Genomic DNA, 17,199 nt, shown 5'->3' on the forward strand with positions numbered 1-17,199 from the left:
TTCAGTTCTAACTAATTGCTAATATAATAGCAAGAGTGCTAACTAATTGTTTATGTATTTCTGTAAATACTCAGTATTCTGTTGTGCTTGGCATAAACGTGTAATTCACTGGCAATAAGATCAGACCTTTTGATTAGTTGACAGATCACACGTAATGTAGAAAGCTGCTGCTGTTTTGCATTCTCTTAAACCATATCCATCTTAGTTCATCTGAAAACATCCCCGTTTGACGAAGCAGAGTTCCCAGGTCAGAGAAATTTTTATTCTCTGTTAGTCATATGCCAACGCAACATAATAAAGTGTCTTTTAAAGAGAGAAGTTGAAGTTGTGCCTGCTTCTGAGTGATCCACATGGAGCTGTTAGTACATGCTGGTGGCGTACCTTCTGCTTAAAGATCTTGAATTGAGGTTAGCAGTGAATAGACCAGAAAAATATGAATGATATCAAATATGCTAGGATGGCATGGCTCACACAGAAAGGAAGAAAGCAAGTAAAAATATGTGATTGATGCATGTTGAGTTTCCAGTTATTCTTTGAATGGAGCACTTTTTTCTAACCACATCACACGAGTTTTGACAGTAGCTCGGGTTATGGTCTCAATTTTGCATGGGGAATATTTTGTTTGCACAACTACCAGAAGCTTCTTTCTTCTCAAGGGAGGATGGAACTCAAAAGAGAGCCTGAACTCCATTTCCATCAGTGTTTAAAATACAGCTATGGCACAGAGATTCTGCACCAAGTGGTGTTTCAGCAGTAGAAGTCAATCAGGCTTTTTGTCTTTTTTGATCCTGCGTGCTCAGCAGCTAGTACCAAGAGGTTGTAACTGCTGGCAAGGGGAGGCATTAGTGTTCGTTATGGTGGGGAGGAGAGCAGACAGCAAGAAGTGGAAAATACAAGTTGAGCATCAGAAAAAAATGCCATCAGTAAGGTCTGGTGGGTGCTCAGACTGAAACATCTCCCTGGAGGGTGCAGGATGGTGTGGCAAAAGGGCCCAGGCAGCAAAGGCAAGTCTCTCTTCCTTCTCTGAAACCTCTGCTGAGGACAGCTGAGCTCCAGTGCTCGCTGTGGTGCTTTAGCCATCTTAGTTACAGCATCCATAGATAAATCCTTACAAAAGCAACACAGTATTGTCCCTTCTAAGAGGATTTACTGGGCACTGCCTTCAGGAGCCACTTCTTGGGCACTGTGATACTGAGGACTTGGCTCAAAAGTGGCTGAGGAGAAGAAGACCTCGTAGGAGTTGGGTTGCGAGCAAAGGTCAGTTCTGGGTTCATTTTTCAGGTTGACTGGTGGTGGGTGGTGATGGCTCCTGGGCTTTCCCATCAGGACTGACAAATATTGGTGGGGACACCTGTGGGTGCTGCAAGCTGTTTTCATCCCCACAATAACTCGGGTTGCTGGGGGGCTCTGACCTTGATGGAGCAACCCATATAGCATTGGGGGAATATCGTCCAAAGGGAAAGTCGGTGACCATCTCTGCACTGTCACAGTGAAGAGGAGCCAGACAAGAGCAAGGGTTAAAGCTCTCAGTGAGATGGCACAGGAGCCCACCCAGGGAGATTTAACTGCACTTCTCTTCTCACACAGAGCGTGCCGCGGTGTGTGTATGTACATCTCTAAAATTCACTGCTGCCTAATTTCCCATCTTCAAAATATCAAGCAATTTCTAGTGCCAAGGAACCTAATCACCTATTTATTAAAATGAGACAGACAATACATTTGTGTGGGGAAACGTGAAGGCAGTCCGCATTGATCATGCTGATTTAGGACTGTACTGCCTTCGCAGTTTTTCCAGAGATAAATTCCTTGCAGCTAATTGCATTATAAATTCCGTTAAACCATTTTCATAAGGTATTTCCCTAAGATATAAGCCCTCCATCAAAAAAAAAAACACAAAAAGAGCAAAGGAACAGTTGTGGGTTTTTTTCCTAATTAAATGTTATATGAAAGTAAGACGAGAAAAAAATATGTGATTTGTGTTAATTAAATGCTAAGTCTTCTGTTAGGGGCTGTTTTTAAACACTGTGGGGACTTGTTGAAACTCATACAGATTTTTCCAATTGAAAAATGTAGTCTTGAGGTTTTTGCCCTCAGATCAAGATGGTCCTGAGCCAATGCAGGTCAGGATTTCAATGCCACCAAATTTCAGAGGTTGTAATCCTGGCGTGCCTTGAATCTGAACTGTACCAAAAGGTGACACAGACAAGTTCAGGATGCTGGGCTGCCTTCAGGAGCACCTGGGGAGCGTGGCAGTGGGGATCAGCCTATTCCTCCTGCAGGGGCAGTCCACAGCCATGGGGTTATGCTGCCTGTAGCAGGCATCCTGAGCTAGAGATGCTGATAGGAAATTGCATTTACTGCATACAGCAGGGATGAACACCTGTATTTGTTTGCCAGAGAGCAGTTCCCCAAATACTCAGTGACAGTACTTAGCAAAGTGTGTTTTTACCGGCAATCTCAATCATTTTTATCAAGCTGGGTCAGGAGACGCTGAAGCACAGAGAAGTTAATTGAATTTCCCAAGGAAGCATAGAAAGCAGTGGAGAACTGAACCTGACTTCCTTGTTTGCCAGCCTCCAGCACAAAGCAGCAGACTGTTGCCTGCACTATTTTAATATTTCTTTGGGTGACTGCGAGCAAAGTATGACATTTCTCTTTTTCCTTTCTTATTGAAGGGCACAAATTCTCGTTCCTTGGAATTATTTGTCATTTTGAGCATGTCTGTACAAATTCTCTCTTCAGCTCCTACAAGCAATGTGCTGTGAACTCATTTTAGAGAGTCCAGGCAGGGAAAGATCTAAGTCAGACCAGGAGGAGGCTGGGTCTCCTCCTGTTTTCATGTACAAAGTGTTTCACACAATGCCCAGTTCCAAAAAATTTTTTTCAGTAATTCAGCAATTGGGAGATTTCTTTGCCAGGGTATTTTGCCACAGGAAAGCCTTTCCTCCTAACATCTTTATGAAACTGGGAGGCACAGCTCCCAGAGTAGCCGTAGCCATGAGTCTGCTTTTGGACTAGAAGAAAGTACCTTCTTTTCTTCCTCCTCCTCTCCCGCTCCCCATGCAGTAAAATTATTCAATTACATAGAAATTGGGGACATAAATGTGTTGCCTGTGGCCTTATCTCAGAGCCTCGAGGTAGCTCTGGTCATTGAAGTGGTCGCGGTGGGCACGTGGCTGTGCCCCAGCTGTGCCACGGGCACTGCCCCGGGCTCACCTAACCACAGTCCTCTGACAGCCGGGCACCTGCTGAGGGCTGGTCACCCCCTGCCGCTGGGGCACGGGGACGGGGGCTCCCCAAAAAGGCAATTTTTTCTACAAGTGCCCTCCTGCAGGAGGGAGGCCTCTCCCCCTCTTGCTGATGGAGCCCTGAGGCCTGAAGTTTAGGTGCCTGGAGTTAGATGGGTTGACCCTTGCCCTCTGTGATTTGCTTGAGGATGTGGGAAGCCATTCTGTGAGCTACCGGTCCAAAAGGAGTAAAGCTCATGGGGCTGGGTGTTTCTTGGGTTTGAGCATTAGCTGATTAATTCTCATCTTGCCCTGAGCTGGGTTGGGTGTGAGACGTTTGTCTCAATGGGGAGCTGAGGTGAAGTGGTTTCTGCAGAAGCACCAGGAGGTAGCAGAACAACCAGTAGGTCCAGGCCTCATTAGACCTCTCCATCTCTCTGCTCCAGACAGGGGAGACGCTCATGCCCTCCTTAAATGTGCTGTGCCCTGATCACGAGGATGCTGTAGCAAACAAACCTTGTGTTGACCCTCAGATCAAAGGAGTGAGTTCCCTACCATACAGCATGACAAACGTTAAAGGTGCACGGAGGAGCACTGTAGGCCGGAGATGCGTATAAGAAATTGAAGCCAGCGGTTAGTTGAAAAAAACTATTAGAAATGTTCCTCACCCAAATTCGTAGAAACCAGATGACTATAAAGATGAAGGAGAAAACTTTGTAAAATTATTGCATCTTCCAAAACATAATTTTATCCTTGTGCGTAGGTAACAGCTGGCATAGGAATGGTTTTTAATGTGGGGGAGGGGGACCTCTGGTTGCTGGTGGGAAAAGTAATAGTAATTCTTGCAAAAATAATGAAGAAGGGGGGAAGAGGGGAGGGAGAAAAACCCCATTTCTAAATTTTTAATGGTAAAAGGGGCATTTGTGGTTCTCATTTTTATGTTGCTGTTGACAACAATTGTTACATGGTTGTTAAATTTTTTTAAGTCATTTTAGTTTTTCCAAAAGTGACCATGATTTGTTACTTATACTGTAGCTTACAGAAGTGACACACTTAATATCGGGGGGTCCAAACCTGGATATCTACCAATGGAGATGGAGATCAGGTAAATGCACACCTGCTCTTCCAAAGAGAAAAAACTGCCTTTTGGCAACTGCTTTGCGAGGGAGCTGCAGGCTGTACCACGAGTGTTTTGGAAGGGATTAGATGGAGCGCTACCATTAACCGCCGAGCTCCGTGTAGGCCCAGCATGGTTTTGTGTGACATTGACGTTCAGACACGCCATCTGCCAGGAGACTCCGGGTCTCTGGAGAAGGCTCTGGGTTCTGGCCCTAGCAGTAGCTGAGCACAGGTCCCCTGAGGAGACCTGGCAGGAGCTGTGGTCCCCGCAGACTGGCCCCTGAGCGAGCACCATGTACCGGCTCACTCTCCCAGCCCGAGGGAAGGCGGTGGTGGCTACAGCAGGGACCGTGCTGGAGAAGGCAGGTGAGAGGGAGGTGTGTGCAGGTAGAAAAGAGCAATGATGTCGTGTGTGACCACTGCCATGCCTGTCATTGCCTCTTCTCTTTTACAGACACTTAACAAGAACAATCTGATACCAGATGACAGGACCAACTTCTACCCGTTGCAGCAAACCAACGTGTACACGACGACCTACTATCCCAGTACACTGAATAAATATGACTACAGGCCTGAGGCCTCCCCTGGAAGGACCTTTACCAACAGCTGATGATGGACAGATCCTACAGGACAGGATCACTTCCTATATGAATTTTTTTTTTTAATTGATTTTGTGGACCAAATACAGGCCCAGCCTCTAGATGTAAATATTGTACAGTAGGGTCTTTTTTTTTTTTCCTTTGGTTAATTGTATTTCTTGTAAACAGCACATCTCCCTACAAGGACAAAAATGCATATGGACCTTTACACAGAGCTTTTGCGGCTATTTGGTTGGAGATGGCTCTCACTACTGCAACTGTTCATGGCTGGAAGATCAGCGTTGCTGTCCAAGGCCGACGATGTCAAGGAGCTGGCTGTGTGCCGTGCTCAGTGGCCGCCCTGCGGCAGCGCAAGAGGTGGTGGCCTCCTAGGACAGGGGTGTCTGTCCGGTGAGGAGCATCCTTCCTGAGACAGGGTAGCAATGGTGCACTGGAAGACACGCGGCTCATGGAACAGGCCAAGCGGGACTCCATCGTGCCAACAACTTGAAGAACGTTTTCTTTTCCTTTTCCTCTTTTATTTTTGGTTTTTTTATGATTATGAAAAAAAAAAAAGAGAAAAAAAAAAGTGACTTCCTAGGGCATTGTTCCCTGTATGTTCAACAGAGTCTTTTCATACTACAGGAAATAATCTCTGCAGCCTTCTTTGGTAATATGCAATTCAGCTGATGAGAAACAACACACAAACAACGTGCATTACCCAAAGAAGCTTTCCAGAATGTTTCCAGTCTTAATTAAAAGGAAATTATACAGGCAGTGAGACACTGAGAAAAATAAATGTTGGAATAACATCGGAGACATGAACTTAGAGTGCCTAACAAACAAAGATGTTTATATCACTGGAAAAAAAAGTATGTGATGATTGCCGCACAAGAGCCATGGGCTTTTTTTCTTTCTTGCTTTTATTTTGTTTCTGAGACAGTGTTAACTCTTTTTGTTCTAGCTTTGATCCTGATTGTGTCTGCCAGGAAAGACAACTTTAGAGGCCACACTCTTCTTGTGGGAAATCACCATGCTTTGGGCTAATTTTTACTCTTGTTTTGTTGTTGGTTTTTAGTTCATTTACTTTTCAAAGAGTGAATAATTCTGACTTTGCAGGAGGAGGGTATTTTTGTAAGGAATGTTTCCATAGTCTGATGTGACCCAGAAAGTCTGCTGCACATTCTTATAGCGTCTTCCAGTCAGTACTCTATGAAATAGTAACACAGCTGGGTAATGTGCATTGTTTGCCAATATTTCCTTAATTTTTCTGAACAAAACCAACCCAACAAGTACATGCTGCTGCAGCTATTGAAGTAAATTGGGGCGGTAGCATTATTAAACAGTATATCCAGCCTTGAAATGTAATTTTGTGTATGTGTGTGACTGTGTCTATAAGAACTGTATTAGTTTGATGCAGAAGCCGTGTTGTCTGCAGCCAGATGTTTGTCTGACATAATTGTTTGGCAAAAAGGAAACTTATTGCTGGTGCTTAATGTACAATTACATCAAATGTGTTAGCAACGTGAACAAGTTCACCACTGTTATCATTCAGTGTTTCTAAATATTTATAATGAACTCCTGATGCTAAGGATTTTAGAATGTCGCAATACTGAGCATGAGATAAAAGTACGCCCTGAAACACGCATGAGCTCCACGTGGTCCCGAGCTTGGATTTGTTGTCTGCATCTTACCCGACCGATCGCCATGCCCCCGCCTGGCCATCGGCTCGGCCGTGCTCCCTGCCGTTCTCTGTCTTTGCTTTATTTCAGGTTTTGCCATAAGCCAGCACTTAGGTAGTTTCTCAGTGCTGTTCCTTTGCAGTTGCTTGTTTGGAGGGCCAGCCTGGGCTGCGTGCCCTCTTTCACGTAGGTAGCCGGTAGGGAATGAGGAAAGGCTGTGTTGCTCGTGACAACTATATTGCTTTTCCTGCGAGGAAAAGCCAACATGGCTTTGTAAGCCTTTGTTACGGTTGTGTGACCAGAAGGCAAAAATAAAGTAGCCTTCCATTTTTAAATTACTTTCTTCGACTTCAGTTTGCAGTGATTGAAGGCTGTAGGGATATTGGTAATAAAGTGGGGTCATTAGTACTGCCACAAGGATGCCTTAGGCTCACTGGTGCCCGTCATTTCCAGCAGCTGTTCTTCTAATTTAGCAGCTCATCCTGCTTCTGCTCCGGTTTCACCAGGTGAAAGAGAGGGAACGAAGAAAGAGAGAGGTGCCCTTAAATAAGCACAGTCAGATTTGAAGCTGATGCAGCCTTGAAGCTTCGTCTTCAGCGGCTGGGCAAGAGTGTCGGGGCAAGAGTGGCAGCAGGGAAGCAGACTGGCCAGCACAGCACCCCAGCACCAAAAGCAGCCTCCAGCGCCTGCAGGTGGGCTCTGGGAAAACTCCTTTTGAGGAGCGATGCCTTTGTTCCATGAAGAATTCATCCCTGTCTTGCTGAATTGCCTGATGCCCCCTGAAACACTGGAAATCCTGTCTTGAAGCCATCCTAACAAGCATGTACCCAAGGGGTTGAACATGATTACGTAGACCAGCTGGCTGGGATTTCCCAGGTTTAATTTAGGTGAGTCAGAAGAAAGCATGGGCTCCAGAGGTCATGTTAGTTGTACTATTGTAAAGCTAAGGCCACCTGCAAGCTGCCCTCTCAGACTGTGCCCTGCATCAACACATTCTGCAGTTACCATGCGCATGGCAGGATTGCAGCTGGAGTTTGGGGGATGTGAGCAAGTCAAATCTTGCAATTTTTTTTTTCATTTTCTAATTTCCCCCCCTTTTTTTCTTTGTTCCTTAAACATTTTTCCATTCTCGGCATCACAGAATAACAGGATTTAAACTGATTTTTTTTTTCCCAAAGAAGGTACAATGTAGCAGTTGAATTTATTTAAATGCTCAGCTCACCAAGATGGGTCATTACTGCCATTGTGCTCGGAAGGTGGATGTTCTGTAGGCTATTAGAGGGCAGATGCTTTGAGGGTGGTGCATGTGGTTATAGTTTCATCAAGACATTCCTTCTTACCAGCCATCCAAATGGATGCAGCCCTTTTCATGTAATTGGCAATCACAGTGAGGGTCTGTCGACTCCATTCAAGCAGAAAGTAGAATTCAGGAGAGAGTGAGAAAGAGAGAAATCAGAGCTCTTATTACTCAATTAATGTTTGTGTGAGAGTGCAGTTCCTTAAGGACAATGTTAATGTGATATGAGGGCTGCATTTTTATGAGCCCTCTAATGCATGGCAGGTTAACGGCACCATGTGCAGTGGTACTCCTGCAGTCCAGGTAATGCAGCAGTCTGATCATCAGGTCTGTAATACCTGTAGCAGATTGAATTGCTCCTGGATGCTGAACTTGCTTAGATTTCCTATTCCTAAGTCCAGTCTGAAGTACACTGGAAATGCATTTAGATCAGGAGCATTGCTTCCCAGAGGACTCAGCTTGCTATAAATATACCTTTTTCTTCCACTTCTAAGAAAGAGAAGGGGGACCCTGGGCAGTCACAGTGTTGGTCTGGAGACACTGGCTCTGTGCAAACCATTGGGTTAGGAGTTAGGAATACAGCGAGCAAAACATGATGGAAATCTTATAGCCAAACATTTCACTGAAACATTTTTCACGGGGCTGTTCCTTCTCCCTCCTCCATGCAAGTGGCCGCGTTCCTCCCTGCAGAAGGGGTGTGAATCCCGGCGTTATCCAGGCCATATCGTGTGTGGTCACGATAGGGCTTCACCAGCCCAGACAGACAGCTTTCGCCCACCAGAAATAGCTCGCGCAGCTCGCTCGGAGACTAACCAGCACAGGAGCTGCTGCTGCCATAGAGCTGCGCTTGAATGTTGAGCATATGAGCCCCGGCTGCTCTTAAATACGCGAGCTGTGCAGATACCATAGGAGAAGAATGTGTAGTGTGTTACGCCACTGTTCCTAATGCCTTACTTTCAGAAAAGAGAGAGCTTTCTCTGAAATCAGCAGAGAGTAAGAGTGGAGTCCACGTCCGATGCAGACAATTTGACGCCTCCAGTGTTAATCTGATGTTGAGCCCACCTGGAGAGGAAATTGCTGTCCGCTGAGATTGATTTATTCTTTGTACCAAATGTAGTGTGGGGAGAGTTTTATATATATATATATATATATATATATATAAAAAATATAAATGTAAAGTTTGTGTAACAACTTGCTCTTTTTTTGTAATAGTGTATACATCTATCAGTGGATAGATACAGTATATATTTATAATATATACACACTATATATATATATAGTATATATATATATATAGCAAAATGCCTGCAGAGGAAACTTAGAATAAGAAAGGCAGTGCTGGTATTCCAATTCCCCAGGGACAAAGTGAAGGAAAAAAATATATATTCAAATCTACTGTCCTTTCCATTAGGTTTAACAAAATACGCTTTTGAGGTAAATGAGATATAATTTTTTAATTGAAAAGAAAATTGATTTTTCTAGTTAGAAGCGCTGATTCTCCCCTAAATCATTCTGGTTCAGAATGCCTAAGCAAAAGATTCTCACTACTGCTTATATTTTCTGAATAAGCCTCCTGGATCTCTCATGTGTATCACTCTGTTGTTTTTGTAATTATAAGTAGGGAGTAATTGTGCAAAGAAAATTAAAATAGCAAGTAGGAGTAACAAATATTGTACCATTAGAGTAAAACACATAACCTACTAGAACTGGAAAAAATGTCATCTTCCACCTTAAAGAAGTTAGCAATTACTTTCTGAGTTATTGATCGGCATTACGAGACTTGCCTTATAGTGACACAAGGAGGTTTTAGTGCAGAGTTTAGGGTTGAGAAACCCTGAAAACCAATGGCTTTGGGTTTTCTGAGGGGTCCAAAAAAGACACGGCGTGCAGAGGCAGGCACACAGTGCTTCCAGCGCTGGTGGCCACGGCTCCACAGCTGTTCCTCGCCCCGTCGCTCCTGCGAGCTGTCCCGTGCGCATAGCATGGCACGGCATGGGGCCCCTTGGAGCCGTCTGGCACGGCAGAGAAACACCAGGAAGCTGGGTTTGATGTTTTTTTTTTCTCAACAGGTCTTTTTAATGCCATTCAGAGCAAGGACCAGACTCGTACACGGGACTCTTCCCTTTAAGCCTGTTAGGAGAAAACTTGAGAAGGCTTCAAGAGCAGGTTTGGGGTGGGTGAGCAAACCCACGGGTTTTGGTGCTGACTGATTGCCAGAGCCTTCAAAATGGACAAAAAAAATAAAATCAAAAAACAAAAGACAACCAAACCAAAACACAAAAACACCATCTGAGCATGGGAGTCCTTGGGGGGGTTATTCAGCCTCAGCCATTCTCCCCTGAAATTCATTCTTTGGGCCATTTTTTTTTTCTGCCTCCAGCCTCAGCTGCAAATTCACCCCTGCTGTTGGAGATCGGTCCGTGATGTGAGAGTAGTGTTTGGCTTTCTGGAATTCCCATCCGTGAGTCGTTTTTAAACAAACCTGACGGTGCAAAGCATGAACACCGCTGAGGCCCCGATGAGCAGGTGCCACTCGTCCGCGTGCCGCGGAGTCAGGCAGAGGTCAGCGTGGCCAGGCCATTAGGAACTGCAGTGAAACGTTTTCAGTACCAAAACGTCAAACAGTGAAAGCCAGCCAGCTGCACGATAGCGTGGTTTACATCCGCACACAGCCCCTCAGATAACATCCGAGCATGCAGGGCCCTTAAAGCGCCGCGGTGAATGGGGAGCGTTCCCACGGAGGAGGCTTTAGGGAGGACGCGGCGTGGGTGGCACCCATAGGGCTGAACTCGTGGTCGGGGCAGGAGCGTGACGATGCAGTGCTGGGCCTCGGGTGCAGGGGAAACCGTTGTGGGAAGGCTTGCCCCAAAACAGCAAAACCTGGAGTGTGTCGCTGGACTCTGTTGTGAAGGCACATCACCCTTCCTATGCAATTGAACTCGATGGTACTTTAGTATAAAGGTGACCTAGACTGTAATCACTGCCTTTAGACACTGTGAATTTTTTTTGGGTACTCTGTATTTTTATATATTGTACAATGTAAAGAATAATTCAGAAATAAAACAGAACAACCTGCTGGCTTGTGAGTTATTTCCCCTCTGTCCCTGCGGGGCATTGGCAGAGCAAGTTTGGGTTGTGTTTGTCATGACTGAAGACCAAGCAGTCACCAAATTTTATGGGTGCTAAATTCTGTTACCCAAGCCAGCGCCCCTCCAACACAAGGCTTACCATAGCCCCACGACAAGCTTTTGGTGCATCTGAAAGATCCTATTGCTGCACAAGGTGCCTAGTGAGGTGAGCCCAAATCTGACTGCAATGCCGGGTGCTGAAGAATCCCGGCACGGTGCCACAGGATGAGGCGCTGCCCTGCCCCGGGATCGAGGGCGGGTGGGCTGCGGGGACACTGCGGCAGGCAAGGGGCCATGGGTGGCTGGGTACGGACTGGTGCCACGGGACCGCGGCCTCTCCTCAGCCTCGCGTCGCGCTGTGAAAAGCTGTAAAAGTCGGAGGGGGCGCATTTTGATTGAAGGATGATGGCAGCCTCTCGCCGAGGAGCGTTATGGCTCTTGTTGCGCTTATTAATCAAAGTAAAGACCATGAAAAGTGACAGAGTCAGGAACATTTTAGTTTATGTTCCGATACAGCTCAAGACTTATACTGAAGTTTTGTACAGAAAATTACACCATAATGTCATAAAAAATAGATTGGATTACTAATAACCTGAAACGTGCTACACCTGCATACATAATACTTTAATCCTACTAAATCATAAGCTATCATTTGGGTGTTTTCATGATCTCAAGTGTGCACACAGGAATTTCTTTTCAATGCAGGCCATTAAAAAGTAATTGAGAGGCACAGGATCAGTAAAAACAAACTTGCTGTGAATAAGATTGATTTTTTTCAGTTAGTTTGCAGAATAACACGGAGAGACCACTTTGGAATGTGTTTGTTTTGCATCAAGACACCTCTGCGCACAATTAGAGCAAAGCATCACGTCGGAGCCTATTTCCAATTTCCTTAAAATCTGCCTACCACAACATTTTTTTCCTAGGTGCTAATTTGATTCATTAACATAACAGCCTCGCTCGCAGCCCCGGTGCATTTTGTTCTCTCACCTTCACCACACACCCCAGCGCTTTTCTCCCTTTGTAATTCCTGGCTGTGTGTAGGGACCGGGGGACACTGGGTTATCCCACAGGTTCCCCACTGTCCCTTTGCCGAGCTCTGCAGCCGGGCTGCTCCTGGCCACACCAGGGTTCAGCTCACAGCAACCCCTTCTGCTGTTTTGGCCATCCTCATCTTCTGCCCACAGGGCCTCAGCCCACTGCTGGGCTTCACGCCTGGCTTTGCTGGTCTCCAGACTCCCGCCGCAAAAGCATCGGCTCCCAGGGCGTCTCGTGGTTGGTTTTTCTCCTCTCCAGTATAAATCTGAGAGACCGCGTGCTCTCAAACATGCAGCTCAATTACTAAAAGCTTTGGCGAGTCATTAAAAATGTTGTTCTGCTAACAGCTGAAATGCGTTTCAACGTGTTTTGGTTGGTTCATTCATAAAGCTGCACGTGTGTGGATTTGTCACTGCACTTTCTGTTCAGCAAGCTGAGTTGCAGATTAGTCAAGAGCGAGGCAGCTTTCAGCACGGCCCGGATCTGATCCCGAAAGCAAAAAAAGCAATGCCACCACTGCCACCCCCACCTTGCTCCCAGAATCTGTGGTGAGGACGGATAATAAATGCCTTAAATTGTTGAAAATGGGGAGAACCAGGTTTTGAAGGCCACGTCCATCCACCACTGCCATACTTCAGGCTTCTATAAACCACCAAGGCTGCAGCTCGCTGGGTCCCTGAGGCGACAGCAGCGGTTGTGGTGTCCCCTGCACAGCTGGAGACTCCTCTGGCTGCAGCAGCATCTCCTGGCTGGGGAGCTGTGCCCTGCCGCTGTCATGCTTCAGAGTAAGTTTTCTACAGACAAAAGGATTTTCAAGGTCAAATTCCACAGCTTCTCAACCAGCAATTAGCTGGAAGCAAGATGTGCTCCTGGCTTTCCATCCCTCGGGGACAGCGTGGTGTCTCCTGCACCCAGGGCTGGCATCAGTGGGGATGGTGCCATGCGGGCACGGATCGAAGCATCCGACCTCGGCACCTCTGTCATCCCTCCACCTCCTTGCTGCCATGGTCGTAACGGAGCCAGCAAGGGACTGCTCCGCTTCCCAGCGCAGGGTAATGACCAGCCACCAGAAACATTTGATATTTCCATGATGTGAAGCATCAGTGGCCGCAGAGAGAACTATCCCCATTTCTGCAGCACTTAATTTAATGTCATAAGCGAGCGATCTGTACGAGAGACCAGGCACAACGCTGATGCGCTTTTATTGCTCTGGCAGCAGCCACATTACTGTTTGCTGTTTTTGCATGTCTTAGTAACAACAGGTTTTGTTCATAGGTTTCTTCACGGGAGCTCTGCTGAAATTGTGTTTATGTTGTGCCCATTTGCATGCCGACTCACAGCCGCTCCGCGGGTGAGCGCCTCGCCCTCTGCCCTTCACCGCCGGCTGCTAGGGTGAGACCCCCCCCTCCCCGTCTGGAGGCTGCACCGGGGAGCAGTGAGTTGAGCGGGTGAGCAGGTTCAACCTCGTGCCCCAAGCCATGAAAATCAGCCTTTGGTACCACAGAAGTGCATGGTAAGAGGAGCTGCAATGCCTTAGCATAGCCCCATCCTGAAAATCCCTCTCTGAAAGGTTTCTTTCATGCTCCAGGGGCAATGAAGACATCTATTTCTGTATAAGGCTGCTCTGGTTTAACACAGGCTTTTGTTGCACTCACTACAAAGCTTCCAAAGATGCCGTTTCCTTCACCCGCCAGCTCCTTCACCCCACCGAGATGCTCATTTGGCACCAAAACTCAACCACAAAGCTACCTCCGTAATCCCAAACCCCAGCTCTGCAATCAAAGGCCAGTTGGGGAGCACGTACAGGATAGCCTGAGTTTTGGGGCGCTCTGCCAACAGTTTGTTGAGGGGTCTCCTGTGGCTGCACCAGTGCCTGACCAGGACGGTGTTTCCCCGAGAGGGGTTTGAATCCCCTCCTGCTGCTCATTGCCACTGCAGGTCTGCAGCCAGGTGGATGAAGGGAGGGAAGGATGGACAGACACAGCTCTGGTACATGCCTCACAGCTCTCAGGCCGCGCTCCCATGCTCGTTTGGCTCCTGGCAGCGAAGGTGGTTCTCGCAGCCCTTTCCCAAGGCTGACCTCCACAGGAGGCAGCAGCCGCAGCCCAGCCTGCGCGGTTGGGCCAGCACAAAGACAGCAAGCAGACAGTCAGAGAGCCTAAACATCCTTTACACACCAGGGAGGCAGATTTCAACAACAAAGCTAAAATAGAAAATGGGCAAAAAAAAAAAAATCTCTTTGAGCAAGGCTGAGCATAGAGGGCTTGGCAATACACAAAGCCAGGGCGTGGATCTGAGCTGGACCCCTGGCCCTGCTCTCCGCCAGCACAGAGGTTTCTGCAGCTTCTGCAGCACCGCAAAGATAAATACGACCAGGAGCTGTATGGTGAAAGAGCCTCAAGCTCCCATATATAGCCTGGAAAGAGGCTGTTGCTAAGAATAGTGGGGCCCAGATATTCCACGATACCAGAGCTGACAGATTTCTTCCCGGCACTAATAGGATGTGAGGCTATTTTAAACTTGCCGTGGTAAGTGGTCAGGACGTTATTGAAGAGCCGGTCCTAGAAAATAAACATGGATCAAGAGATCCCAGGCTGGGCCTGTTTCAATTAAATAAAGAATAAACACAAGTAAGGGAATTATGAAGGGCATCCTTTCCAAAAGCTCAGACTGATACAGTAGCAATTACAGAAACCAGCCAGCTTGCACCATCCTGAGACTGGAGCATGGATGCAACTGGATGGGGAATCAGAAACGTGGTGGGAGGAAGCAGAGGCTGCACAAAAGCGCTGTGGGGATGGAGCTAGGATCAAAAAATACCCTTTTTTTCTTTGAACCCCATCTGCCCCCATCCCCTTAGTCTCCTCCACCTCCCTTTGTTGATCTCTGCTCTCCCAGGGGTCGGGCTCAGTCCTTTAGACAGGACTCTCCAGTGTGCAGCAATATCTTCAGTATTTTTCAGCAATGTTACAGCAGAAATAAATGATTCCCTTGTTGTGTGTTTGTTTTTTAATTAATGAACACTAGTGGCAGCACAGCTGAGTAACCTCTTTAATGTGCAACAAGCATTACGAGAAGGAACACACAAGTCATGGTGAGATTCCAGTTTTAAAAAGAGATGACACAGAGGGTGTGTTACAGTGACAGGTATATAGTAGTTTAAACATCATTTTCTTAAAAATAAAAATACATCACCTCAGAATATTGCATACAAAAAGTAGAATTTACCTCAAAATAAAACTCTATCAAATCATTTAAAAAGTTACAAAAGTGGGACGCGTACAAACAGGGGTAAAATGGAAGGGCCTAGCTGTGAGAGAGCTGCCTGTGGTGCTCCCCAGGCCTGGGCTGCGGGACAGTGCCCAAGGCCTCTGAGGGCTCACTGTGACCCAGCTGTTAGGCTGGGCAAGGCAAATGAGACCTTAATTAAACAAATGTCACAGACAGAGGCAGCCTGCCTGACACCTCTGGGGGAAAACGGGGCTTGGGCCTTGTCAGTGAGGACAGATTAAGGGTGGAGAAAGGGCCTGAGCCTAAAGGGAAAAGCTCTCCCTAAGAAGAGAGGATTGCCCCTGGTATTTTCTTCATGTAGCAGTACAGAGCGAGCATAAGAAGCCTGTCCAGATACAAGTAGTGAAGAAATCCCAGGGGAAGGCGGTGGTGTGATACAGGAAAAGCTCTCGTAGCAGAGCGCAGGCCCCCTCCCTGCCCGCTGCACCTCAGGAGCCAGCGACTGCAAGCCGTGCGCCAGGCCAGTACCTGCTCCAGCACAAACCATGCCGCAGATGAAAAACCTCGTCCTTGAGGGAGTCCATGAACTCCAGGAGTGAACCATGCTCATAAGGAAGCCTTTGAAGCCACCTAGGAGAGCCCGGATGTCTCCCCCTTCACCTTCTGTTAGTGCCCAGAGGCAAACCCAGAAGCCTCACACAGAGGCGGTTTGGGAGAAGGCAGCGGGGGCCCCAGGCACCCCAACGCTTCCTGCCCGCTCTGCTCAGTGCTGGTCAGGCAGTGCCAAGGGAACAAATGCCTCGAGGAGGGAGGCCCAGCAGCAGGACTGGCCATGAACGTGCAGGCCAAGCCCTCGCCATTCCAGAAGCACCACAAGGGCAGATCACCCACAGGAAGGGAGAATGAGAGGCCCATCCCAAACTCCGAACCAGAAAGCAGTTGAAAAGCAGAACTAAAGTTTTCAAAAGGGATTTAGCTCTACGAGCCTGGAGTTGGAGTAACTGAATTAGAAATGTTTTGCAGAGGGAGGAGGCAGCCCTGGAAAAGAGATCCTGCTACAACAGCTCCGAGGGGGCTGTAGGATAATCCCTCCTGCACTGACCCAGGGCCACAGCACCTCTGCAGCCCCTGGCTGCAGCAAATCCCCACTGATCTTCCCTCCCCTCAGCCCAGGCACAGCAGCTTCCACAGCACGGCTACAGGACGCCCAACCACAGGGAGCATGGTGCCTAAGGCTTCTGGGGTGGGTATGGTTTGCTCTAAACATATTGTGATCCCAAACAAAAGGCAGGAGCCAGCACATCTGTGCAAATGTTTGCTTTTGCTTGTCAAAACTTTGGATAGAACTACATTTCCTCCTCTATTTATTGGTTTCATCTGCCTCGAAACACAAACTGTAAGAATTATAAGCAGATTGACATCATCTGAGTTTTACTGCGCCTGCTGCCTTCTCTACTGAAACTCCACGCTCCAAAGTGACTCCTTGGTGCAGAGAAGCAGATTCTCCAGTGCCACCTACAAACAACAGGGCAGTGGTAACAGTTGCAGGGAAATGCATGAAGCGTGTGTCTGTACCAAAGCTCCCCTGCACAAACACAGCAGGAGGCATCTGTGTGCCTCTCAGAGGTGTGCTCCCCTTCTGTGAGCCCAAGGAATACGGTGGAAGAGGAACTTGTTCATTTTTGCAGGGCGCCTTCTCTCACACCCTCACCTATACCGCGTCCCCCGCTCCCACAGCCTGGTGCTTCGGCAGTGCTAGGAGCAGTGACACCAGACATGAAATCAATACCAAACACAACGTACAAGCGGAGCAGTTGCCTTGCCAAATTATTACCAAAATCCATAACTGTAATCTTGGGAAAAAAAATAAATCTAATGGACCTAAAAAGTCCCACCTGG

The 17,199-nt window shown here is 47.3% G+C and overlaps 1 protein-coding gene across 6 annotated transcripts in view; it reads left to right on the forward strand.

Annotated features, from left to right (window-relative positions):
• The window catches only part of SEMA5B (semaphorin 5B), a 274,579-nt gene extending 263,725 nt beyond the window's left edge, over nt 1–10,854 (forward strand). For 4 of the 6 annotated variants that reach the window (XM_035536718.2, XM_035536716.2, XM_050711568.1 and 1 more), the window contains one exon: nt 4,801–10,854. In XM_035536718.2, the coding sequence (XP_035392611.1) occupies nt 4,801–4,956 (156 nt within the window). In that variant the 3' untranslated portion in view covers nt 4,957–10,854. Of the gene's footprint in view, nt 1–4,262; nt 4,333–4,800 lie in introns of all 6 variants that reach the window. The other 2 variants (XR_004777167.2, XM_035536719.2) reach the window with 2 other exon arrangements.
• The last annotated feature ends 6,345 nt before the right edge of the window (nt 10,855–17,199 follow it).

The sequence above is a fragment of the Cygnus atratus genome, chromosome 6 (assembly GCF_013377495.2).
Source record: "Cygnus atratus isolate AKBS03 ecotype Queensland, Australia chromosome 6, CAtr_DNAZoo_HiC_assembly, whole genome shotgun sequence".
Lineage (NCBI taxonomy): Eukaryota > Metazoa > Chordata > Aves > Anseriformes > Anatidae > Cygnus > Cygnus atratus.